The 27,241-nt window shown below is 37.9% G+C and overlaps 1 protein-coding gene and 4 long non-coding RNA genes across 5 annotated transcripts; 3 read left to right on the top strand and 2 right to left on the bottom strand.

The window, feature by feature from the left end:
* The first annotated feature begins 304 nt into the window (after positions 1-304).
* Positions 305-2,097, top strand: LOC309798468. The gene is made up of 4 exons (XR_014293148.1): positions 305-525; positions 1,013-1,087; positions 1,170-1,250; positions 1,357-2,097. It is a non-coding gene; the product is annotated as an uncharacterized lncRNA (long non-coding RNA).
* A 3,774-nt stretch (positions 2,098-5,871) lies between these two features.
* Positions 5,872-7,994, bottom strand: LOC309798469 (uncharacterized protein; the record flags this gene model as incomplete). The annotated part of the gene is made up of 5 exons (XM_082646638.1): positions 7,889-7,994; positions 7,554-7,631; positions 7,341-7,490; positions 7,142-7,264; positions 5,872-5,940 (listed from the first exon to the last, which is right to left on the bottom strand). The coding sequence occupies exons 2-5, from the start codon at positions 7,629-7,631 to the stop codon at positions 5,872-5,874; spliced, it is 420 nt and encodes a 139-aa protein (XP_082502764.1). The 5' UTR covers positions 7,889-7,994.
* Positions 7,995-16,393: 8,399 nt separating this feature from the next.
* LOC309798466 lies at positions 16,394-19,318 on the top strand. The gene is made up of 4 exons (XR_014293147.1): positions 16,394-16,515; positions 16,785-16,972; positions 19,027-19,147; positions 19,212-19,318. It is a non-coding gene; the product is annotated as an uncharacterized lncRNA (long non-coding RNA).
* Positions 19,319-19,344: 26 nt separating this feature from the next.
* LOC309798465 lies at positions 19,345-21,137 on the top strand. Its single transcript, XR_014293146.1, has 4 exons — positions 19,345-19,565; positions 20,053-20,127; positions 20,210-20,290; positions 20,397-21,137. It is a non-coding gene; the product is annotated as an uncharacterized lncRNA (long non-coding RNA).
* A 3,813-nt stretch (positions 21,138-24,950) lies between these two features.
* On the bottom strand, positions 24,951-26,573 carry LOC309798470. Its single transcript, XR_014293149.1, has 3 exons — positions 26,430-26,573; positions 26,231-26,353; positions 24,951-25,010 (listed from the first exon to the last, which is right to left on the bottom strand). It is a non-coding gene; the product is annotated as an uncharacterized lncRNA (long non-coding RNA).
* Between the last annotated feature and the right edge of the window lie 668 nt (positions 26,574-27,241).

Genomic DNA, 27,241 nt, shown 5'->3' with positions numbered 1-27,241 from the left:
AAACAATCAGTGTAATAGCATTTAATCCAACTGAACGCTACTTTGCGACTGGCACAAATTTAAGAAACTTCACATATCCAAATTCCCTTGTCTTCGGCGATTTAGAGGTGAGAGCCTTTTTCCAGTGGTGAGTTACTTTATTATTGAAAAATTTATGAAAATTTCTTGCAGTTATTTGGAGCTTCTGCGACATCCAGGTTTTCTTTCACGTCAAGTCAGTGTCGAGGGTATGTTTAGAATGCATTTAGTACTGTGGAAGAAATAGCATTTTCTAGAAACACAGTTTTTTCAAAAATTGATGGACGGTTCGATTATTGGCCGAAGTGTTAATGAACATGGAGTTCTGTACTATTTTCAGTTTGTAGCATGCTTTTTGTACGTCGATGTTGTGATCTCAAAGTCATTCGTTTTTATCTAAGACTCGTGTACTTTTCTTGCTCAGTTCTACCGGTGAATTGTCGGCAACTGGTTCTAACTATAAAACACTATGACTGGTGGTGTTCAATTCAGATGCAAACAAAATGGGTGAGCTTTTTTGCAATGCATTCTAAATTCAAAAAAACCGATTCAGATGGACGTGCACTTTAAGTTACGTTCATACTGGAATGAACATGGTCTTAATAGGGAATTTATCTGGTTTACTAAAAAAGTTATTTTGTTTTACAGCATGAAATAACCAGTTTTTTCTCTGCACCTCAATTCATTAGGAAACCTTCAAAGTAAGTGAGTGATTAGGGTCAGAGGTCCATTTCTTCAGAAATAGCAGTAGATAGGAAGCTGATTCCAACCATTTAAGCATAGCTAATTGTAACAATTTGACTGTTCACCAGAGCAATGGCCTGTGAGTAGCTACGTATATATGTAGAAAATAGTTGGCCAAGTACCTATAGAGATTCGGTGGTTAAGAAATGCGATTTTTCTTTGTCTTTTGCTACGCACTCCCTCTAGAATACTGTCGTTTCTTGCAGTTTTTTACTTTATTGGACAGTTCTTATTCGCTGTGTGATACTAGGAGCTGAAATGGAATTCGGCAACCATGGTGGTACAATTGGTAACGTGGTATTCTTGGACGTTAGGGTGTGGACAAGTCTGTTTTTATGATTTCTTTAAGAAAAGCACAGTGCTTTTCTGATATCATTTTTTTATGTATGACGATGACTTGTCTTCAGAAATGCTTTGCTTGTAAGTGAAAGTACTAGCAGTTGTCATTTCAACTGGACAAGTGCTGCAGTCGATGCTGTGTTATAGTGGTAATATTTCTTGTCGTACTTTTCGCATTTTTTACCTTATTGGTGCTAACTACCCATTTCATTCATTACGTTACCATCTACTAAAATGTTTGCTTTGTTGTTTTAGTTCCAATCCTAAGCCTATTCACCTGGAATGTTGAACTGCGAAACTGTTCACCTCCTGCTCACAGAACAGGACGATACACCTCTAGATTGAACGGTTGCCGCAAGCTGTCAATGTAATTGAGCGAAACAGGAAATCTCACAGTAACTATCATTTTATCATACACTAAATTTTTGGATTTTATTGTGTTAATGACGCATTACTCGTAAGGCTGAAGGTGCCTGAAATATGCGGGTTGTATCTGACTCATTTTCTTTTTAGCAGTTTATTTTAGCGCACATTTTTTTCATAATTTTGGAACTTTCCCAATACAGATATTGCCTTTATTAAACTTAAACTCGTTTTATTCAATGTAGCTTTTGATCTCTTGGCTTTTATAGCACTAACGTGAAAGTTTTGAATAAGCCGGTCTCATTCTTTACCGCCGTCGTCGATAAGCGAAATCTTCCCAAAAGCCCACAAATGATTTGATTAAAGCCGCCCAATCTGTAATGGTTTTGGAACCTATTCCTTTAATTTAGCTGCTTCCTCTGGTTTCAGCAAAAATTGGTTTTTACGCGTAAGCATGTTCCCATCCAGTGTAAAATTTTTGGAGAACAACTACACCAGGTTAGGCAAAACCCAAGATTTATTGTGTTGTTGTCTGTTTTATTATGGTACTCTTCACAACGAATCTCTCACCTACAATCTCGAAAGTGAGACTTCTGGAATCGTGAGTTTCCATGAATGGGTCACGTAGCCGAAAAATGTACAATTAGAGTAGTTGGTTGCGTGGTGAACTCTTTCCATTCAAAGATTTTCGCGACGTTGTGAATCATATAGGATGCATATATTTCTCGATTATATTTATCGCCACTCTTACGACAGTAGAACAAGGCTAAGATCGTTGTTAATGACGAGAGCACTGAGATTTTTGGTGTAGTTTTAAGTCAAAGTTCGTTGACGATGACAAATTATAGAGGCACATAATGCAGTAGTTATAACATAGATATAAATCTGCTTGAAAAATAATAAGTGCAAAAGAGTTAAACGTTCACATAACGGGTCTTCGTGGTTCGTTCATTTTTTTTCTGTACTTTGGAAATTTCTTTTTTATTGAAATGACCCAAGCAGAAATATTTGTGAAATTGGCTGCATCCTGAGCTGTCCTGCATGACAGGTTTTGCATGGAACTCTAGTTGCGATATTTTAGTAATTTATTATAATAACTAAAACAGGTTTTTCTTTCTCCAGTTTTTCTGGCACTGGACCGACTGTGGCTTCCGAATCACTGCTAGATGGCCGTGTGGTTACTGCACCACCATTTTGAATAAAAATGAAATGAAATCCGATTTCATCATCTCATTTATGGTGATGTTTGAGAATTTTTCACAATAATTTTCCACGCATTATGGTTGTGGAGTTTTTAGCTGAGTAGGCTGCGTGTTAATGTGGCCCATTCCAGATTTTGAAGAAATAGGGAACATAAAAGAACCTAGAGGATGCGTACAAAAAAACATGGTAATGATTAAAGACTGTATAGAAAAAAAACGAAATACAGGGCGAGAAATGCAAAACAAGCGATATGAGTGTGGGTTGCTCTTATGCATCTAGCACGTAGAGCTCTTAGAAGAAAAGTTAGACGCCAGCCTACGCGAATATTTTCAAGAACTGCCTTGACTGCAATTATGCTAAATCTTTCTCTCACATTAGGAGATGATATTATTGACTGGTAGTTGTAAATCACACTGATGCAACTGTGTCGATCGATATACATGAAGGACAGTGCTGATAGAAATCGCTTACAGAATGTAGTGGCACCTTTCTCATTAATTGCTGTTTCCGGTAATATGGTTTGCATGCTTAAATTAAACAGAAATTAATGCGGATTTATACATAGTTCGGTTCTAGTGGTCACAGCTGTTTTTCCGAGGTGCGTCTTCGTATCGCATCGAGTCGAATCCGTTGGAGTAGAGCACTGCTCAAGTGAAGTACGCCCACTCAGCATCTACTTCATTTCAGCAGTGCTGAACTCCAATGGATTCGACTCCATGGGAAATGAAGAAAAACCACATCGGAAGAAGAGCTATGGACGCTCGAATCGAACCAACTGCGCTCTGGGGAAGACGAAGGCAACGAAGCGATAGTCACAGTAAAGTTTTATGACGACCTTGTTTAACCTTATGATTGTAGAGAAGTATTAAAAAAGGAAGAACACTATACATTTAAGTGCTTTATTGTCGAAACTGAACGTTCTTCTGTTCAACATAAGCATGCAAGTCTCATATGAAACAGCAACGAATGAATATAGGAAAATATTAATTGCTTCTCATACCAATATTATATTAAACTCAATTTACAGAAGTTTCACTTTCATCCTTTTTTTTTGCACTGAAAGTCTAATGTGATGATATTTTCTCCTGTGTTCACTAATGTTGCATGTAGACTGTGTATGTATTGACACTCCTAATTAGAAATCAAAATTTCCGTGTTACTTTACATTTTCCTCTTTTTCATGCTTTCAGTAGAGCATTGTTCCGAAGAAATCTCGATATTATACAATCATTTTACGAGTATGAGTAATTGATTTATTTTGGTTTGAATTAATAAACTTTGATCTATTGAAGGAATTCAGCTTAGAATAAACCTTATTGTGAGCAATGAGAAGGATTAGAATCTACATATTTTCGCGAATGAGAAAGAAGTTCATATTATGATTGCATAAATTGTAGCCTTCTGGAGCTGATGAAGTCGTTGAAGGCTGTTTCGATCTCGCCTTCCTTTCCTGAAGCATTTCTCGTACAGAAAGCTGTCGATATGCTTGAAGAATTGGTAGGCGATAGGCGAGAGGTCATGTAGGTGGATTAGACAAACTTCCGTAGCTCTGCTCGTTCAACCATGGTAGCGTTGGCAAAGGACGTGTGGCTATGCGTTGTCGTGGAAAGGGAATAGGTCCCGCGCTTAGAGAAATCGGGAATAGCAGTTATAGAAATACCACCGAACCCTCTACGTCACCTACTAATTCGAAATCGCTTGTGTGACCGTCTGTGCAGAACGCAGAAATGCACGATTTGCCCTCAGGGCAGACTACGGGGACGAGTATGTTGGCGAAACGGGAAGGCCTATTTGTGTTCGCATAAAAGAACACCTAGATGGGAAATCCAAAAACAAACCAAATACTCCACTAGGTGCGTGCAGGGCAGAAAAACATAACAAAGAAGATTTTGATATAAAAGTTAAGATCCTTGCACAAGAATCTAACCTATCAGTGCGAAAAATCATTGAGGCTTTTTGGAATCATCTCAGAAAGCCAAACATGAACCGCAGGGAAGAATGCCTCGTCATAACCCGTGATCTCGCGCGGTACGTCAATTTGATCTTCTAATTTGAAAATCTCGCGCGCTTTAGTAATAGATTCCTGTCACGGTACCAACGCACGGATGATCCACTTCTCGCGAGAAGTGAAAGAGTAGCGTACAGACGGTGAGCACTTTAGATTTATTACTGTTATTATTATTATTGCTATTATTTCATATTATTATAATCATTTATTATTATACGTTTGAAATATGGGTTTTGAAATTCTCTGCTTGGCTTTTAGGTATTTGATTTGGTGGACGCTTTCAATACCTTTGCAGACTCTGAAAAAGGCGACTACGTCGAAACGTCAGCCGAAATATATCTTAAGTAAATAAAAAATATTTAACAATCTCGTGTTTGTTTGAAGAAGGAAAACTAACCGAAACATGTAGTCTTTGAGCGGGTTCATTCATAACGGTATCGAGTGTCCATATCCGAAAGTTCTTAGCACTGGTTTCGTAAAAATCCAAGTTATAAAAAATCCAAACTGATCATATATTTAAAAATGTATATGGTTAACCATTCTCGAGAATGTGATTCCACGCAGAGTTATACCATTCAAAAATGAAAACTGTTCTCGCTCATAATGAACATTTTCGCATATTCTTGTTACCATGGAAATAGCGACCAGTAAAGAACCTATGAAGATTTAACGATATGAAAATAATCCATTTCTGGCGATGTGTGCTGCTAGAAAAAGGGTTCACCAATTACTTAATGTCACAGAGCGTCAAAATTATTAAGGAAGTCTCAAGCAACCCTATAGCTCTCTTTGTCTTAGTTTTTTATTAGCTTCCCTTGTTTATTGTACGCCTTCATGCAAATCAAAGCTTGGTCTTAGTAATCGTAGAGCAATCGAAAAAGAACTTCAGTATCCCTTAAAACATTCCATAGAAGCATCTCGTGGCGCGACATGGGCGAACGGAAACCTTATTGGTGTCGATCGAATTGTTTAGTGGAAGATATGAAAGAGGTGAACAGAGGCAACGGAGTTTACTTTCGTGGTGAATTTTCTAGAAGTCTTCTTCTTGAAGATCACTATGAAAAAGTTTTTCAAGATGCGTTGTCTTTTGTGGGTGTAGATGCCTCGAGGAAAGGTGCGGGAGTTGTGTAAATCTCGTCAATAACTCGAAGCTTTGATGTCTACTTTATTCAGTAAACATTTTATACAAAAAATTGCTATTCATCCACGTACAGAGTGATCAACGTCTTCGTAGTTTCAGCAATTTCATCACCGTCTTGCAATTCCTACAATAAACATTCTATATGCATAAAGTCATGTATTAAAATATCTTCACAAACCGAAGCGACATTCTGGAGAATTTTGAGCAAACTGCATGCATTTTGAACTCATGGTGTTTTAAACTGCTTTTAAATTTTTGGGCAATTATCATATATTTGACGGTTTCGTGACACCCATTTCCCAGGAAAGGTAAACTCGAGAAAAGTGAAAAGAAAATTCATGAGAAATTTTAAAAAGGTGAATTTTTCTAATAGAATATTCTCATATACTAAGAAGGAAAATTAAACATGAAAAATTAAACTAAATTCTTGACATTTTCCCAGCACAATGAATTTTGTACTATACTGAGGAATTCATAGACGATTACTCATCCCTATATGACCACTACCGAGAGCTTTTTTCTTCAAAAGATGAATGAATGAACACTAGTTGTTCAAAAGTCAAAACATGAACGAATGGTGGTGGTGTGATGGTGAATCATAATACACCTGGATCACCTGTATTCCCGTTGATCTTCGAGTGTATCGAGCGGGCGCCAGTATTGTCTCCATTCGTCCCTGTCGCGTGCAAGAGTAGCCCAATGGGTTCTGCTCGCTCCGGGGACACGTTGAGCATCATACCATTCCTTCAGCGTTTTTGTGAAGAACTCTGACAATCGGGTCGGTGGTCTTCCTGCTGTGCGCTTGACATCCCGAGGAATCCAATCCGTGACGGCTCTTCTCCATCGGTTGTCATTGAGTCGCATCACATGCCCTGCCCACCTTTTCTTTGACATTTTGGCGTAAAGAACGGCGTCTCTAATCTTCGATCGCTGACGTAGGTCCGAGCTTCGTGTTCCCTCTCTCACTTGCGTGGTACGGGTCCTCCTTGCATCGCCTTTCGACTGCCCGTTCGGTAACGCTGAGTGTTCTTTCATCCTGCTTACGTAGAGACCAGGTCTCTGATGCGCACATTAAGGCAGGAAGAATCGTTGCGTAGAAAGGTGGGCACGGAGCCGAGTGTTCTTCATCCTCCTCAAGAGGATGAATCATAATACAACAAAGAAAAATAGGAACGAAAAGAGGTAAACGGGGAATTGGCAAAGATGAAATAATTGCAAGTAAAACCAAGCCTTATTGATCTTACTAGTTCATAACGTTTGTATGTACTTTGTCGTGGAGGTCCATACACAAGTCAATTGTGTATCACATGAATTCGGCAACTAACCCGAGGAATTTCATCGGCCGCTATGTAGAGACCGGCATCGTCCAGTGTGACTGGATCAATGATTAACCTTCCTTCTTTGTCGACATGCGTATTATTAGATGCGGGAAGAATTGGCACACCGAACTGGAAAAGAGTACTAGAAAAGAATTTACAAATCGGTGACGAAAAATGGAGATATATTGAGTGAAAATCGACTAACCGCCGTAGTCCATTGCTTGCAATTTGCCAAGTTCAGTTTTAGATAGGGTGGGCAGTACCTGATGAATTCCTCGTCTTCTGATTCTTCACGAATACGCGCCCAATTCCTGATATCGAATTGATTAACTTGAAGAACAACACGATCGCCAACCTCAAAAAGATCTTCGAAATCATGCGATTACTCGAGATTTGGAGTTGTATTAATTCAACCTACTTTTGCTCGGTAGACAAAATTTGTTGGCAACGCATGACGAATAAATAAGAAAACAAGAAGATATTGAGCCCACGTCATCTATAAGTATCAGCTTAAAAATAGCTTCCATGACAGTAAGCAAATATGGATGACTGAAATCGAGGTAGGATTTTAAAAAGAGCGAATTAAATCCTTTATGTAATACGATATTTGAAAGAATGAATCTGTACAAGACTCTGTATCATATAGTCCTTCTGCTTTCAACAGATATTTGTTGACTTTACGAAGAAGTTAAATTACGAAAAAATCCGAACAGAAAACAATCTTTAGTTTGGAATCAATATGAAGAAAGATACCTTCGTAGGTGACTAGAAGTATGATGGCGGGCAAAGAAAGAAATCGAGCAACAGGAGAAGAGAAGCAGTAGAAAAGCTAGCAGTTCACCGCTCAAATGAAGTACACATACAACATTATTTCTTTGTATAGTAGATTTATATTATCACTATTTTGCTAACACGTGGCTCCACATGGAAGTCAAATGTTTTATTTTATCCAATGAGACCATAGAAACCATTTTTTTTCCAAAACTGTACTTCAACGCATTGGCCTGTCTAGCGCAGCGGTTAGAGGTGCCCTGCGATGTTGCGGTAACACATTTCTTATACCGAACATTTTTATTGCTCAACAATTTCTGCTTTAACGAAGCAAATGCTTTTTTCTAGAAAAAGAGTTTAGATAATGGCAATGATTCCATTCTAAACGTACTTAATTTCAATAGTCCTTCTATTTTCTATCCTATTTTTTCAATGAACGGATCTCCACTCACTGAGGGATCTCGAGCCGGTTATTCGAGAGGCTACGTGGTGCGTCTCCTGGTGGCGGATAACGGGTTAAACACAGACCAAAAGCGACGTTTGCTTACCAGAAACGCAAGTGGATCAAAGGGATAGATCCCCTTTTTTTTCTTGATTTTTTGTGCTGTGGTGATTTGGCCCATAATTTCAGTGCCTGCGTAGACATGTTCATGTATAAGTCGATTCGGCCCACAATCATCGGGGTTTGGCAAGTACACGGGAGACGGTTAGGAGTCGCCTTCAATAAATAAGCTCCATGTCCTCTCTGGGAGAGACTGGCGAGCCACCCATCAGCATATCCAGTCACGATGAACAGTCCCAGCGAAATCGTGGCAGGACTCATGTGCTTGTTTCTCTACTTATTTCAGTTCAGCTAACAATTATTCAAACTCAAAGAAGAATAAAATCTCCGCTCGAACAGCCAAGGAACAAGAACTCCCCTCCATAATAGCATTTGTAAAACAAGATCACTCTCTATTTGATACAATAATACTGACGTTTTTCTCCATTTCTTCGCGTTGATTAGTACATTGAAAAGACTGTTCAGATATTACCGCCAACGTGCTGAGATATTTGCAAAGCTTGGGGGCGGTACGAACTCCCAACCAGATGATTGCCCTTTCCGGGGGTCACCATTTATCCATTGCACCATCCGTACACCTCGCTTTGCCTTTCTCGCAGCGTGTTTTTTTTTTCTTGAATCAAAGAGGTGCGCATGGAGTAGAGTGTTCTTCTTCATACATCCTCGATGCTCTTAAAACTTCCCGGTTTGCTCTCTTCTTCCTGCTCAGCTCGGAGATATTTTGACAACACAAGCAATTTTAAAGCATAAAACATCTAAATAAAAATAAGTAATAAAGAAATAAGTATAGAATTTTATATAATATAAGATACTTCATAACAAGCTAAAAATTACTATGTTAATTGTCCTAATGCCTTTCTAAACCACTTTGACAGTAGTTGTTGTTGTGTAAGGAATTATTCAACAATTTTTCAATCGATATTTGTATATTGTCTGTAATCACGTCTTTATGAAATCGAAAAAATTATTTCTCACCCAATAGCTGGTTAGTGTTGTTTAAGGTGTTCCTATCTTTTTTTCTTAATCTTCATTGTGACTTGTTTAATTGTATTTTCACTTAGGAGAAACATGTTAGTGAACATTTTATCGACATTCTGAACGTAGTAATTTGAATATGTCCTAAAATTGTTGTAGGGCTAAAAATCTGAACTGTCTTTTCAGTCTACTTATAAAAGTGAAGAATTGGAGAAAAACGTCAGCATTATTGTATCAAATAGAGAGTGATCCTTGTTCTACTAATGCTTTTATGGAGGGAGTTCTTGTTCCTTAGCTGTTCGAGCGGAGATTTTTACTTCCATGAATTTGATTAATTATTAACTGAAGTGAAACACATTTTTTCAGGAGACAACTATGTCAACAAAAAGTCACTGTCCATGATTTGTTTTAGATATATCCTTTGCTTATTGGCGTGATTTTTCATCATTTTTTCGAATTTTTAAAATTTTAAAAGGTGATGTTCAAAAACATTGCAGATAGAAAACCATCATACTCAGAGGACTAAAATGGATTTCGTATGGAAATTTCTGTTAAAAAATATAGACATTGGTCACTCATTTGAATTATGATGTGGCTCCATCGGAAAAGTGATCATGAAGAATTTTGTGTCGAGTGTAAATCTTGTAAGTAAATCAGAATATTTGTCTAGAAAATGTAAAACATAACGTTTCAATAGCTAAAAGCCTTTGATTAAACCAGTATGATATCATATAGGTTGCGATGAAGATTATAAACAAGGCACAAATCCATGAGGAATTTCGCAACAAGTTTATTCCGCAAGAAATCGAATACCGGAAACGTCTGAACCACTCTCACCTCGTTGGATTTGTTCGCCATTACGATGCTATGCAGCGCATAATTCTTACCATGGAATTTGCACCGGAGGAGACATGGTGAATTTGTTCTTTAGAATGTTTAACAATGTAATTAAAATCGATTTCGTGCATAGGGGCAATGGATTAAAAGCAAATGTTATTTTTCACAGTTTTAAACAGTTGCTTAATTTTTGTCTCATGTTTCATTAGACATCCATTTAGTGAGAACGCAGAACACACACACAGTTATTTTGCATTTTCTAAATTTCTTTCTACCGTTTGTATAAAAGTTGTACTGAATTACCCCTCGAAGGTAGGAGTTGATAGTATACAAGGTCCATCTTATAACTTTCACAGTTAATAAATGTCAAGGATCCCTACGACAGTAATATAGCAACGGAGCAGCCATCCATTAGAAAATTGGAAACGCTGAATTTTTCATGCAGCCATTTAATGAGCCCTACTAGGATTTTGTTTTCTTTTGCCATCATGTAAACAAAAACGGGCCAGGTGAGGGTAAATCAATCAATGATTTGCATGTTTAAGTCATTTCCGCAGTGCACAATGTGAGTAGCACTGAAAAATACTTTTCACATAATTTCCAAGACCGACTGTCTTTTAACCTCGGCATTGTTTAATACTTCTTGATTCTTCTTCTTTGAACGAGCACGAGGTTGTTAAGTTTATTATGAGGCTGACGTTTCGGCCGTATCGACTGACAGCGATCTACCAAGCCAAACACGTCAATAACTCAAACAGAGAAACTCAAAAACCAAGTCCTAACCGCGTAAATAATATCCTTTTCACATATTTATTAAAAATAAATCAACATAGTGCAGCAAAGGATTGTGCATCGCGACGTCAAGAAGGAGAATATGCTCATCTTTCCCGATGAAGGCATAGTCAAACTCATTGGCTTTCGTTTTACTCGTAGCGTAAGTGTTTCTTTTCCATAAATCCTGTGACCACATATTAAGAAACTGCTAACCAAAAATACAGGTGAATCAAGGTGATGCGCTTCTGACAACTTTCTGTGGAACACAGGCTTATGCGGCTCCAGAAGATTTAACAGGGAACCGTATGATCGATATAAATCTGATGTTTGGTGGGTTTCAACGTAATACATATTATAAATCGAATTTGTTGATATTTGAGAACTGTCAAGTCGTGGCCCCGTGATGGCTTGGAAAATTGAAATAAAGGACCACTGTCTAGTAGATGGTGAATAATTAGGTACGGAGAACACTAAAGATAGATTAGAACAAAACGATATGTAATTTTTATTAGACGGTTGGCCCTTCTTTTAAACCAGCTTGTTACATAATCGTGTGATCATGTTTAAGAAACCTAACCTATAAAAGCTTATAAACTTTAGTGGAGTGAATCGTTTGTTCATCATCAGAATTCCACCATCACAAGAAGAATGAACTAAGCATGCCGCGTAGATAATCGTACTTGAATGACTGATGAAGTTTTTAACACCCGTAAAGATATCAGTCCTTTGGAAAGCCTGTTGAAAAAAGAATTTACAGGTCATTTGGAATAATTGCGTCAGCTGTTGTAACGCCTCTTTGTCATAGAGGGATGCGCCATGCATTCAACTTGTTAATCGGTGAGTTCTTTCTTTTCTACTCCGTCGATATGGTAATGTTTCTCTTTTTTGCTGTCAAGATTACAGCATTGTTTCTATGATTTTAGCATCTAGTATACTTAAATTCGTCACAGCCAATATAATGATGAATATGACTACATCGAAAAAAAATTGACAAATATAAACGGCGTTTAACATCATGTTCTTTACTTATTGCTATAGGCGTCTACACGTATCTATAGAAAAATACGCCCATGACTATGAAGGCAAAAGAACCACAAGAAATTTTGCGCAGATTTGTAGAAATAACCATGCCAGAGAAAGTCGCTTAGTTTCGTTGATATTATGAAACTAGCGCTATAACAGAAAGTTTTTTCACCGCAATCTCGATTTTTAGGCTTCGAGACTATGAATATCCACAAAACCTTCGCCTTTCCGAAGTGTCGTTCTTCAACTGACACCATGACGACATTTTCCTGGAAGAACCGACCAAACATCTGCCAATGTGACTGTTTACCCAGGTTTCAGACATTGCCACCATATATTACCCAACAAAACCACCAGGACTGTTTGAAGTACAGCCGAAAGCACACAGTGACCAAAAGTAATCTATTGTGCATCATATAATATCCACGTATGCTTTGTTTAATACTTCAACATTGGTAATGAATAGATTCCCACATTCACTTTACCCTTAAAAATATAATATCTTATTGATTTTCATTATTAACTGTCTATTTCTTTTTTCGACAGTTTTATTATTAATCGAAATATAACTGCTTTGATGCTGAGATATCTGCAAAACTTGGGGCAGTGTCGTTGCATTCGAACGATGACAATCCAGAAGCACTATATTTCTAAACAACTTCACATTACTGTAGAAGTGTACGACATTTCAATAGAATAAATCATTGCAAGAATATTTGTCATTGAATCCGTCATCAAGTTAACTACGAAGGCTACATCTGTAGTGGACTTGCAGATGATATCTTCTCATTTTTTCCAGTTTGAACAGCATGCCTATTGGTAATTTAGTTACATTTTCCCAAAAAAATTACCGCCTCAATGTGGGAAATTGGTTTCCTGCATGACGCAGGTAATAATTAAAACTAATAGAAAATGAAATTCTCTAGTAGGATCGTCGTGATAGACGAGTTTGACTTTTCTATCGGCAACAAAGCTAACAAAAAACGTATGCTGTTGGAACTACGTTCTAATTTTTTCTGGTTTTCTTAGATGTGGTTTGCGTATATGTTCGTATCGACGCAGAGGGTGGCTCTGGTATGATATTTTCTGTTCTATTTCTTATTTCAGTAGTTTTTATTGCTTTTCTCATGTATAGTTTTTTGCATACTATAATAGTAGTCTACAGACCCTCATTTTTGTTCACCTCACCATATTTTTGCAAAATTATGCTTGCATTCTATTTTAAATGAACCACTTCAGAGTGAACTTTATCAATAAAGTTTAGAAGTATTGGAAACTACAGATCTTTTCCAAGGACATGGAGATGAGAATGTGGAACTTTCTCTTTATGCAGCGCAAACGTGGAAACAATTGAATGAGTGGGAGTTCGAATTGAAGGAAATTATTGTCAATAAGTGCATCGCTTATGTTTGAGGCCGCCCGGCTTGCGTTAAAAGTTTCAGAATTTTTGTTTTCCTCTTTTTGGACTTTGATTTTGAGCAAGTTCTAATGTAAATTAGCACTTTTTAAAAGTTATGTTCAGTTGTAAATAAGTAGAGATTTCATACTATCTCGAAATTATTTTCATTTGAAGGTTTTCACAGTACGTTATCGCTAGGTTTTATGAACTACGAAGAGGTTTTTCTATTTTGCGATTCGGATTCTTTCAAGACAACACTGATTCTTGCAATTTCTTGATCGACCGCTGAGAATCATGTATGCGTTTCTCACTAAGACGATTTCCCTTAGAGTCACTCAAATACTGACTTCAAATCTCTTCATGTCGGCTAATCTGCCCGTACGTAAAGAGGAAACTTAATGACGGCGGGCTCTATTTTCTAAATCCGTTTTCAGGCTGTTATCCTACAAAGCAAATCATTTCTGTTTCTTCAGATATGTAAAACCGTACGAACAACAGAACATACGGCATTTTCTGTTTGCGGAGACCTTGGCCATATAATGAAGTTTTCCTTAGAAAGTGCTCGATTTGGTAATCGTGATCGAACAATTCTGGCAAAGAGGGGCTTCTTGGTGTGTGGTTCTTTTTTTTTCTTTAAGTAGATTTCCGTTGTCGATAGCATTGATTAATCGGGTTGTTGGTAGTGATGCTATTTAATGCTCTGCATTGCTGGATAAACATAGCTTATCACATTCAGATAGTGCTAGTATTCCTACAGCTGCCCGCCTGAATACAAATAATTACAGTTGTTGAAAACATGATAGTTTAAAGAGTTCTAGATGTGTTTTTTCTCTTACATATACAACTTTAAGATATCATTTTCCTTTTATAGTTGCTGAAAATTTAATATTTGAAAAAAAAAACTCAACTTTTCGATTTAAAATAAGGCAACAAGCGCCCGCATTAGCAAAATGAATGTCACCGCCATGTCGTGGTGAGCGAAATCCCACTTATTCATTGCTTTTCTCCGAGGCTCAACGAAGGGAATTTGAAGAACGATAGCATTTCGTTACTGAGGAATAATGGCGTTTACATATTGCTCGCAATGGTCTGTAGATATTAGTGATTTTTTACTCTAGTTATTTAAATTGGAGATGATATGTAGGGCTATATTTTTGTTTTAAAATTTTATGTAGATTGTTATTAGAAGTCGTAGTCATGCGTAAGAGTGATAAGAGTACTAGAAAGCACTGGGTTTTTAGCTTTTTAATTTTGAATTTGCTGGATCATTCGGTGCTTCGTCACTTCCAAAGCATCAATTGGATTTGCGGGCGCGTGTATAACGTATCATTTCGTAAGTACCGTTCCAATTATGGGAACGTTTGAAGGCTCTAATAATCAGTATTTTATGGCAAAAATAATGCTGTCTTGGTTTTCCTATCGAGGCCTATTATGAAGCGTTTTTTATGAGCTTTGTATACACTCTCAGATTCGTGGTAGCTCAAAAATGTTAGAGGACCTCGTGAAATACATCTACGTCATCGGGCACACTTAGGTGGCCACATGATGTGCGCGGATTCTGTCTGAATACTCTCACTGGATAGTTTTCCCTTCTTCAAACAAACACGAAGTTATTAAATAATTTTGATTTATTTGAAATATATTTCGGCTGACGTTTCGGCGTAATTGCCTTCTTCAGAGCCGTAAAAGTAGGAAGAAGCAGTAGGAAAAGACGGAAAGCCGCATTGTCCTAACGGCATTACTCAATTAACATAACGTGCTTATGGAGAGATCGCTATAAAAAAAAATCTTTAAATATAGCAGTCTATCGAGCACAATTTGAATAGTTGGGAACGTATTTGTCTTTTTTATTTGGGATATATTGAAAGAACTTCAACTCTGGCGCTAAATGGTATGAGGGAGGTTGCTGTCAACTGGTGATAATGAACGTCCACAACATTCCCTTCATAACGACTCAAATCCTTTCAAATCATTAGGCTAAATGACACAAAGCCATGTCACCTAGCCTAAAGATATTGTAATTTATATGCTAGAAAAAGTATTGTAATCCAAATAGTCACTTAACAGATAAGCTTGCAAACGATGTTATACAACAGTGATGTATGCAATGAATATTTTTTACGAGATGTATTTGTAAACTTAGTCACAAAAAAATGCTTCATTGTTTTTAAATCGACCTAATATTTGGTGTTTTCCTTCCAAGTTACAATAAATTTAGGTGAAATTGTTGAAACTGAACATTTCAGGGTGTTAATACTTTTCTGGTAGTCATGTCGTTGGTAAAAGGGTATGACGTGCATCGAAACGCGAGTCTGATAAACTTCACTGATAAACAATCAGTAGACTGGATGTTTCTAATGAGAAACTGTGGAAAGTTTCCGAACAATGACATGACGAATGATATTGTGGCAATACAGTTGGATAGAAATTACTGAGTTGTAAAGAAGACGAAAAATCATCGCTATTCATTACTGTTGGTCAAAGCCTATTTATTCGCTTAGTTTTGTTTTCTATTTCGTGGAACACTACGCAATTGGAATTGAGACGTTTCATATATCGGCCATATTTAGGTTATTCGCAAAACATCTCTTCTTATATATTGTTGCCCTTTTTCTTAGCATAGTTTGCTTTCTCGTTCTTCTTTTATAACCCATTGCAATCCATCATCAGATTACGGTAAAAGTGACTACCCCAACGATCTGTCGTGATCAATGTGAATAGTCTCTAGTGGTGAAAATGTTATTCGGCTCTATTAAGAGATGCCTGAAAAGAGGGTCTAACAAATTCCGCGGTAGTTATTGAGGTTCAACCAAACAGTTTACTACGCTAGTTAATTCGAAAGCACTTGTATTAGCTTTTATATAAACAGTAAAATATGTGATGTGCGTCTGTGACAAGTCGACAAATATCTGCCAGGATGCCCATCGGCGATCCCCGCCCATCCGAAACCAGGTCAATTGCCAGCACCCAGACAGCAAATGTACGGCCAGCGAGCGGTCGACTCATCCAATCGGTGTAGTTGCGCCACTTCAATGTATCGTAAGTTCTCCTTGTTAGAGAATGTTTGTATTACTCTACTATTCTTCATAATAGCTAGTGAATCCACAATGTAAGCGTTAATGTAGTCGCCAGTCCAACCAGTAATTATATTGCTTCTCGCTGTAGAACACATTACTCAATTATCCCATGTATGTACATTGCTAAGTAATGCTTGCATAGCTCTTCTGTTCTCACATCCACAAAACGTTGATGTGGTCGTTAGTTGTGTGTGTATTATGTATATAAAGGGTTAACTTTTCAAATTTAAGGTAAACCGTAAACAACAACGACAACAAACAAACCGACAATACCCGCGTGAGAAATAGCAAGCAAATCGGTACGTTCAAGGAGTACTAGGTCAACGACAGAAGCAAAAAGTCGCAGATAACAAAACCAAGATCAACCATTGAGTCCCGCTGTGCCACATTGGTGCATCGATCCAACACAGAGGACTCAGGTCAGTTTACTTCTGTAATTCAAAAAAAAAAGTTATGAAACCACATTATGCCGCTCCTTGGATCAGTTGCAAGTTGCAAACGATCTCTCGCAAGTTACACTAAAGACCTGGAAGAACTTGTAACAGAGTTTTAAAGAGACCAATAAGAAATGCTCAGCATCACATCTGCACAAGGGGAAATTACACTAAACTTCGTATAAAATAGTCTACAAAGGCGTAGGTGTTCTCGAAGAGGGTTCAGCAAATCGTGAACGTGCACTGCTTGAATTTGAGGCGAATCGTATTCAACAGACGTTGAGGAAGATATTCCTGAAAATTGAACGCCTACAAATTTTTTTTACTTCTTTTATAAACACCCTAGATGCTCATTTGAAAGAATGGTTACACCTGGTGAGGAAAATCTTGATCCAAAAGTTGACAGCTGTTCTCCGCCGATGCACGAGCTTGGGCATCTACATCATTAATACCTGCCTAAATAATAGTAATTCAACCGCTACTAAACCAACCCGATAATGCATTTTCAAAAAACAACGAATGTGAGTGTCATTAATGACTATTTGTTTTGTTTTCCGATAAGCAAATCACAGCAACCCTTTCACCTTCATAGTGGGCATAGAATGAATCAATAATGCAGTTCATAAACGTAGTTGATAATAACAAAGACACCTCTAACCCACTATATTGCTGTTACATTTAATATATTTGATAGTTATGAAGAGTCTCGCCATAATATCACACCTTAATGCAGTCAGCAATACTACTTACAATACTCCTTACCACTTGTACATACCCCATTAGTTTCTTAGATTTCGAAGACACAACTATCGCAATGATTTTCCAATGTTCCACAAGCTGCCATCACCCCATCGTGATGCGAACTTGGTACAGTATTCGTCTGGAATCATCCTGTTCTCTGTAGTTCGCCAGTTGGCAACTGCCATCGATAAAGGTAAAGAAGAGCCATGCAGGACTATCCAGAATACAAGAAGAATCCACTAGTCCATCACTCGATGGCATTTATAAGGAAAGCCAAATTGTCGAGCAATAGATGAACCCACACCTGAATTATGAACATTTTCGCGGATGATGGATGCGGGGAAGGAACTCTTGTGAAAGAACCGCTATGACCCGTTCAGTATTTGGTTGCTGGTAATTTCCAGACTGTTTTTCACAATGGAGAGATCGAATCTTTGTGTGAAGAACTTCAGAGAAGCGCGCACTTTTCAACTATCTACAGAGCAAGACCATAAATACTTATCTATTTCGTTTTATTGTAGGAATTTTATGAGTGAGAATTGAATTGAGGAATCAGAGCTGGAATAAGAAAAGAGGCAGATAAAAAGTGATCTACCGATCTCCAAAGAAAAGCGTTTAGTTGCCGAATTCCGGCGTTTATGTTGACGGCTGTCTCATCTTCAAAACCGATGATGAATAGTTTCCTCCATGTCCTCCTCATTCACTGTTTCCTCTTCCATATCAGTTAGCTTCTCAACTTTTCTGCAAATCAGAGTGCCTTCAATGCCATTGAAAGGCACAAAGAGCATCTGTCCAATTCGTACAAGTATGTCGGCATGTTAATTTAATATTATAATTTTAAAATGAAAAATTTTACCGATAAGTACATTAGGCAGAGCTAAAGGGAATATGCTTATCTTTCAATGTTAAAGTTCTACTAAATGTTCTAAGCACTCTATTAAACACGAATATGAGAATTAGTGTAAAACTAGGTAAAATTACGTGTATCAAACTATGATATTAGAACAGTATAAGTTGATTTGGAAACTAACATTGAAGATTGAGAATGAATACACAAGTCTTTCAATAGATAGCAGTTTCGTAGCTAATGAATAAAGGAAGGGATTCTTTTGATGGTCGATTGGTCCCGCATGGAATTATATTCGTGCTTACCGTATAAACCGGACGATTCTCGTGTTAAATTGCGTCGAATGCGTTGGCCTAAAAAACTCATTCCTTCATTTTGTTATTGGTTCATGATTACTTGCTTACTCTATGACATTACAGTTGTTTTTGTGAAAATTTTTCACCGTTTTTAGGTATGAGGATAACCAAACAATCAGTGTAATAGCATTTAATCCAACTGAACGCTACTTTGCGACTGGCACAAATTTAAGAAACTTCACATATCCAAATTCCCTTGTCTTCGGCGATTTAGAGGTGAGAGCCTTTTTCCAGTGGTGAGTTACTTTATTATTGAAAAATTTATGAAAATTTCTTGCAGTTATTTGGAGCTTCTGCGACATCCAGGTTTTCTTTCACGTCAAGTCAGTGTCGAGGGTATGTTTAGAATGCATTTAGTACTGTGGAAGAAATAGCATTTTCTAGAAACACAGTTTTTTCAAAAATTGATGGACGGTTCGATTATTGGCCGAAGTGTTAATGAACATGGAGTTCTGTACTATTTTCAGTTTGTAGCATGCTTTTTGTACGTCGATGTTGTGATCTCAAAGTCATTCGTTTTTATCTAAGACTCGTGTACTTTTCTTGCTCAGTTCTACCGGTGAATTGTCGGCAACTGGTTCTAACTATAAAACACTATGACTGGTGGTGTTCAATTCAGATGCAAACAAAATGGGTGAGCTTTTTTGCAATGCATTCTAAATTCAAAAAAACCGATTCAGATGGACGTGCACTTTAAGTTACGTTCATACTGGAATGAACATGGTCTTAATAGGGAATTTATCTGGTTTACTAAAAAAGTTATTTTGTTTTACAGCATGAAATAACCAGTTTTTTCTCTGCACCTCAATTCATTAGGAAACCTTCAAAGTAAGTGAGTGATTAGGGTCAGAGGTCCATTTCTTCAGAAATAGCAGTAGATAGGAAGCTGATTCCAACCATTTAAGCATAGCTAATTGTAACAATTTGACTGTTCACCAGAGCAATGGCCTGTGAGTAGCTACGTATATATGTAGAAAATAGTTGGCCAAGTACCTATAGAGATTCGGTGGTTAAGAAATGCGATTTTTCTTTGTCTTTTGCTACGCACTCCCTCTAGAATACTGTCGTTTCTTGCAGTTTTTTACTTTATTGGACAGTTCTTATTCGCTGTGTGATACTAGGAGCTGAAATGGAATTCGGCAACCATGGTGGTACAATTGGTAACGTGGTATTCTTGGACGTTAGGGTGTGGACAAGTCTGTTTTTATGATTTCTTTAAGAAAAGCACAGTGCTTTTCTGATATCATTTTTTTATGTATGACGATGACTTGTCTTCAGAAATGCTTTGCTTGTAAGTGAAAGTACTAGCAGTTGTCATTTCAACTGGACAAGTGCTGCAGTCGATGCTGTGTTATAGTGGTAATATTTCTTGTCGTACTTTTCGCATTTTTTACCTTATTGGTGCTAACTACCCATTTCATTCATTACGTTACCATCTACTAAAATGTTTGCTTTGTTGTTTTAGTTCCAATCCTAAGCCTATTCACCTGGAATGTTGAACTGCGAAACTGTTCACCTCCTGCTCACAGAACAGGACGATACACCTCTAGATTGAACGGTTGCCGCAAGCTGTCAATGTAATTGAGCGAAACAGGAAATCTCACAGTAACTATCATTTTATCATACACTAAATTTTTGGATTTTATTGTGTTAATGACGCATTACTCGTAAGGCTGAAGGTGCCTGAAATATGCGGGTTGTATCTGACTCATTTTCTTTTTAGCAGTTTATTTTAGCGCACATTTTTTTCATAATTTTGGAACTTTCCCAATACAGATATTGCCTTTATTAAACTTAAACTCGTTTTATTCAATGTAGCTTTTGATCTCTTGGCTTTTATAGCACTAACGTGAAAGTTTTGAATAAGCCGGTCTCATTCTTTACCGCCGTCGTCGATAAGCGAAATCTTCCCAAAAGCCCACAAATGATTTGATTAAAGCCGCCCAATCTGTAATGGTTTTGGAACCTATTCCTTTAATTTAGCTGCTTCCTCTGGTTTCAGCAAAAATTGGTTTTTACGCGTAAGCATGTTCCCATCCAGTGTAAAATTTTTGGAGAACAACTACACCAGGTTAGGCAAAACCCAAGATTTATTGTGTTGTTGTCTGTTTTATTATGGTACTCTTCACAACGAATCTCTCACCTACAATCTCGAAAGTGAGACTTCTGGAATCGTGAGTTTCCATGAATGGGTCACGTAGCCGAAAAATGTACAATTAGAGTAGTTGGTTGCGTGGTGAACTCTTTCCATTCAAAGATTTTCGCGACGTTGTGAATCATATAGGATGCATATATTTCTCGATTATATTTATCGCCACTCTTACGACAGTAGAACAAGGCTAAGATCGTTGTTAATGACGAGAGCACTGAGATTTTTGGTGTAGTTTTAAGTCAAAGTTCGTTGACGATGACAAATTATAGAGGCACATAATGCAGTAGTTATAACATAGATATAAATCTGCTTGAAAAATAATAAGTGCAAAAGAGTTAAACGTTCACATAACGGGTCTTCGTGGTTCGTTCATTTTTTTTCTGTACTTTGGAAATTTCTTTTTTATTGAAATGACCCAAGCAGAAATATTTGTGAAATTGGCTGCATCCTGAGCTGTCCTGCATGACAGGTTTTGCATGGAACTCTAGTTGCGATATTTTAGTAATTTATTATAATAACTAAAACAGGTTTTTCTTTCTCCAGTTTTTCTGGCACTGGACCGACTGTGGCTTCCGAATCACTGCTAGATGGCCGTGTGGTTACTGCACCACCATTTTGAATAAAAATGAAATGAAATCCGATTTCATCATCTCATTTATGGTGATGTTTGAGAATTTTTCACAATAATTTTCCACGCATTATGGTTGTGGAGTTTTTAGCTGAGTAGGCTGCGTGTTAATGTGGCCCATTCCAGATTTTGAAGAAATAGGGAACATAAAAGAACCTAGAGGATGCGTACAAAAAAACATGGTAATGATTAAAGACTGTATAGAAAAAAAACGAAATACAGGGCGAGAAATGCAAAACAAGCGATATGAGTGTGGGTTGCTCTTATGCATCTAGCACGTAGAGCTCTTAGAAGAAAAGTTAGACGCCAGCCTACGCGAATATTTTCAAGAACTGCCTTGACTGCAATTATGCTAAATCTTTCTCTCACATTAGGAGATGATATTATTGACTGGTAGTTGTAAATCACACTGATGCAACTGTGTCGATCGATATACATGAAGGACAGTGCTGATAGAAATCGCTTACAGAATGTAGTGGCACCTTTCTCATTAATTGCTGTTTCCGGTAATATGGTTTGCATGCTTAAATTAAACAGAAATTAATGCGGATTTATACATAGTTCGGTTCTAGTGGTCACAGCTGTTTTTCCGAGGTGCGTCTTCGTATCGCATCGAGTCGAATCCGTTGGAGTAGAGCACTGCTCAAGTGAAGTACGCCCACTCAGCATCTACTTCATTTCAGCAGTGCTGAACTCCAATGGATTCGACTCCATGGGAAATGAAGAAAAACCACATCGGAAGAAGAGCTATGGACGCTCGAATCGAACCAACTGCGCTCTGGGGAAGACGAAGGCAACGAAGCGATAGTCACAGTAAAGTTTTATGACGACCTTGTTTAACCTTATGATTGTAGAGAAGTATTAAAAAAGGAAGAACACTATACATTTAAGTGCTTTATTGTCGAAACTGAACGTTCTTCTGTTCAACATAAGCATGCAAGTCTCATATGAAACAGCAACGAATGAATATAGGAAAATATTAATTGCTTCTCATACCAATATTATATTAAACTCAATTTACAGAAGTTTCACTTTCATCCTTTTTTTTTGCACTGAAAGTCTAATGTGATGATATTTTCTCCTGTGTTCACTAATGTTGCATGTAGACTGTGTATGTATTGACACTCCTAATTAGAAATCAAAATTTCCGTGTTACTTTACATTTTCCTCTTTTTCATGCTTTCAGTAGAGCATTGTTCCGAAGAAATCTCGATATTATACAATCATTTTACGAGTATGAGTAATTGATTTATTTTGGTTTGAATTAATAAACTTTGATCTATTGAAGGAATTCAGCTTAGAATAAACCTTATTGTGAGCAATGAGAAGGATTAGAATCTACATATTTTCGCGAATGAGAAAGAAGTTCATATTATGATTGCATAAATTGTAGCCTTCTGGAGCTGATGAAGTCGTTGAAGGCTGTTTCGATCTCGCCTTCCTTTCCTGAAGCATTTCTCGTACAGAAAGCTGTCGATATGCTTGAAGAATTGGTAGGCGATAGGCGAGAGGTCATGTAGGTGGATTAGACAAACTTCCGTAGCTCTGCTCGTTCAACCATGGTAGCGTTGGCAAAGGACGTGTGGCTATGCGTTGTCGTGGAAAGGGAATAGGTCCCGCGCTTAGAGAAATCGGGAATAGCAGTTATAGAAATACCACCGAACCCTCTACGTCACCTACTAATTCGAAATCGCTTGTGTGACCGTCTGTGCAGAACGCAGAAATGCACGATTTGCCCTCAGGGCAGAGACGGCGATTCGATGAGCTCGGGTAAAGGGTACAAAAATCTGCGGGGACGAATGTATTGGCGAAATGGAAGACCTCTTAGTGTCCGCGTGAAAGAGCACCTAGATGGTAAATTTAAAAGCAAGCCAAACACTCCACTAGGTACGCATAGGACAAAAGCGGAGAAGATTTTGATGTAAAATAAATATCCTCGCACAAGAATCTAATATATCGGCGCAAAAAATTCTTGATGCTTTTTGGATTAATCTCAGAAAGCCAAACATGAACCGCAGGGAAGAATGCCTCGTCATAACCCGTGATCTCGCGCGGTACGTCAATTTGATCTTCTAATTTGAAAATCTCGCGCGCTTTAGTAATAGATTCCTGTCACGGTACCAACGCACGGATGATCCACTTCTCGCGAGAAGTGAAAGAGTAGCGTACAGACGGTGAGCACTTTAGATTTATTACTGTTATTATTATTATTGCTATTATTTCATATTATTATAATCATTTATTATTATACGTTTGAAATATGGGTTTTGAAATTCTCTGCTTGGCTTTTAGGTATTTGATTTGGTGGACGCTTTCAATACCTTTGCAGACTCTGAAAAAGGCGACTACGTCGAAACGTCAGCCGAAATATATCTTAAGTAAATAAAAAATATTTAACAATCTCGTGTTTGTTTGAAGAAGGAAAACTAACCGAAACATGTAGTCTTTGAGCGGGTTCATTCATAACGGTATCGAGTGTCCATATCCGAAAGTTCTTAGCACTGGTTTCGTAAAAATCCAAGTTATAAAAAATCCAAACTGATCATATATTTAAAAATGTATATGGTTAACCATTCTCGAGAATGTGATTCCACGCAGAGTTATACCATTCAAAAATGAAAACTGTTCTCGCTCATAATGAACATTTTCGCATATTCTTGTTACCATGGAAATAGCGACCAGTAAAGAACCTATGAAGATTTAACGATATGAAAATAATCCATTTCTGGCGATGTGTGCTGCTAGAAAAAGGGTTCACCAATTACTTAATGTCACAGAGCGTCAAAATTATTAAGGAAGTCTCAAGCAACCCTATAGCTCTCTTTGTCTTAGTTTTTTATTAGCTTCCCTTGTTTATTGTACGCCTTCATGCAAATCAAAGCTTGGTCTTAGTAATCGTAGAGCAATCGAAAAAGAACTTCAGTATCCCTTAAAACATTCCATAGAAGCATCTCGTGGCGCGACATGGGCGAACGGAAACCTTATTGGTGTCGATCGAATTGTTTAGTGGAAGATATGAAAGAGGTGAACAGAGGCAACGGAGTTTACTTTCGTGGTGAATTTTCTAGAAGTCTTCTTCTTGAAGATCACTATGAAAAAGTTTTTCAAGATGCGTTGTCTTTTGTGGGTGTAGATGCCTCGAGGAAAGGTGCGGGAGTTGTGTAAATCTCGTCAATAACTCGAAGCTTTGATGTCTACTTTATTCAGTAAACATTTTATACAAAAAATTGCTATTCATCCACGTACAGAGTGATCAACGTCTTCGTAGTTTCAGCAATTTCATCACCGTCTTGCAATTCCTACAATAAACATTCTATATGCATAAAGTCATGTATTAAAATATCTTCACAAACCGAAGCGACATTCTGGAGAATTTTGAGCAAACTGCATGCATTTTGAACTCATGGTGTTTTAAACTGCTTTTAAATTTTTGGGCAATTATCATATATTTGACGGTTTCGTGACACCCATTTCCCAGGAAAGGTAAACTCGAGAAAAGAGAAAAGCAAATGTGTTCCCTATATTCGCATTGATGACAAATTTTAAAAAGGTGAATTTTTCTAATAGAATATTCTCATATACTAAGAAGGAAAATTAAACATGAAAAATTAAACTAAATTCTTGACATTTTCCCAGCACAATGAATTTTGTACTATACTGAGGAATTCATAGACGATTACTCATCCCTATATGACCACTACCGAGAGCTTTTTTCTTCAAAAGATGAATGAATGAACACTAGTTGTTCAAAAGTCAAAACATGAACGAATGGTGGCGGTGTGATGGTGAATCATAATACACCTGGATCACCTGTATTCCCGTTGATCTTCGAGTGTATCGAGCGGGCGCCAGTATTGTCTCCATCCGTCCCTGTCGCGTGCAAGAGTAGCCCAATGGGATCCGCTCGTTCCAGGAACACGTTGAGCATCGTACCATTCCTTCAGCGTTTTTGTGAAGAACTGCGACCATCAGGTCGGTGGTCTTCCTGCTGTGCGCTTGACATCCCGAGGAATCCAATCCGTGACGGCTCTTCTCCATCGGTTGTCATTGAGTCGCATCACATGCCCTGCCCACCATTTCTTTGACATTTTGGCGTAAAGAACGGCATCTCTAATCTTCGATCGCTGACGTAGGTCCGAGCTTCGTGTTCCCTCTCTCACTTGCGTGGTACGGGTCCTCCTTGCATCGCCTTTCGACTGCCCGTTCGGTAACGCTAAGTGTTCTTTCATCCTGCTTACGTAGAGACCAGGTCTCTGATGCGCACATTAAGGCAGGAAGAATCGTTGCGTAGAAAGGTGGGCACGGAGCCGAGTATTCTTCATCCTCCTCAAGAGGATGAATCATAATACAACAAAGAAAAATAGGACCGAAAAGAGGTAAACGGGAAATTGGCAAGGATGAAATAGTTGCAAGTAAAACCAAGCCTTATTGATCTTACTAGTTCACAACGTTTGTATGTACTTTGTCATAGAGGTCTATACCCAAGTCAATTGTGTATCACATGAATTCGGCAACTAACCCGAGGAATTTCATCGGCCGCTATGTAGAGACCGGCATCGTCCAGTGTGACTGGATCAATGATTAACCTTCCTTCTTTGTCGACATGCGTATTATTAGATGCCGGAAGAATTGGCACACCGAACTGGAAAAGAGTACTAGAAAAGAATTTACAAATCGGTGACGAAAAATGGAGATATATTGAGTGAAAATCGACTAACCGCCGTAGTCCATTGCTTGCAATTTGCCAAGTTCAGTTTTAGATAGGGTGGGCAGTACCTGATGAATTCCTCGTCTTCTGATTCTTCACGAATACGTGCCCAATTCCTGATATCGAGTTGATTAACTTGAAGAACAACACGATCGCCAACCTCAAAAAGATCTTCGAAATCATGCGATTACTCGAGATTTGGAGTTGTATTAATTCAACCTACTTTTGCTCGGTAGGTTTTAAAAAGAGCGAATTAAACCCTTTACGTAATACGATATTGGAAAGAATGAATCTGTACAAGACTCTGTATCATATAGTCCTTCTGCTTTCAACAGATATTTGTTGACTTTACGAAGAAGTTAAATTACGAAAAAATCCGAACAGAAAACAATCTTTAGTTTGGAATCAATATGAAGAAAGATACCTTCGTAGGTGAGTAGAAATATGATGGTGGGCAAAGAAAGCAATCGAGCAACAGGAGAAGAGAAGCAGTAGAAAAGCTAGCAGTTCACCGCTCAAATGAAGTACACATACAACATTATTTCTTTATATAGTAGCTTTATATTATCACTATTTTGCTAACACGTGGCTCCACATGGAACTCAAATGTTTTGTTTTATCCAATGAGACCATAGAAACCATTTTTTTTTCCAAAACTGTACTTCAACGGATTGGCCTGTCTAGCGCAGCGGTTAGAGGTGCCCTGCCATTTAAATAGATCTGAAGCAAGGCATAACCAACATCTGGAGCTTTAAGGCATCGTCTCGGCATTGTTGATATTCCACGAAGAGAACCTGGCATTGGGGCATTAGTTTTCCTTGA

This window comes from Mesoplodon mirus (assembly GCF_964341445.2).
Source record: "Mesoplodon mirus genome assembly, contig: HAP1_SCAFFOLD_3572, whole genome shotgun sequence".
Lineage (NCBI taxonomy): Eukaryota > Metazoa > Chordata > Mammalia > Artiodactyla > Ziphiidae > Mesoplodon > Mesoplodon mirus.
This window is presented reverse-complemented; position numbering and strand designations above follow the sequence as displayed.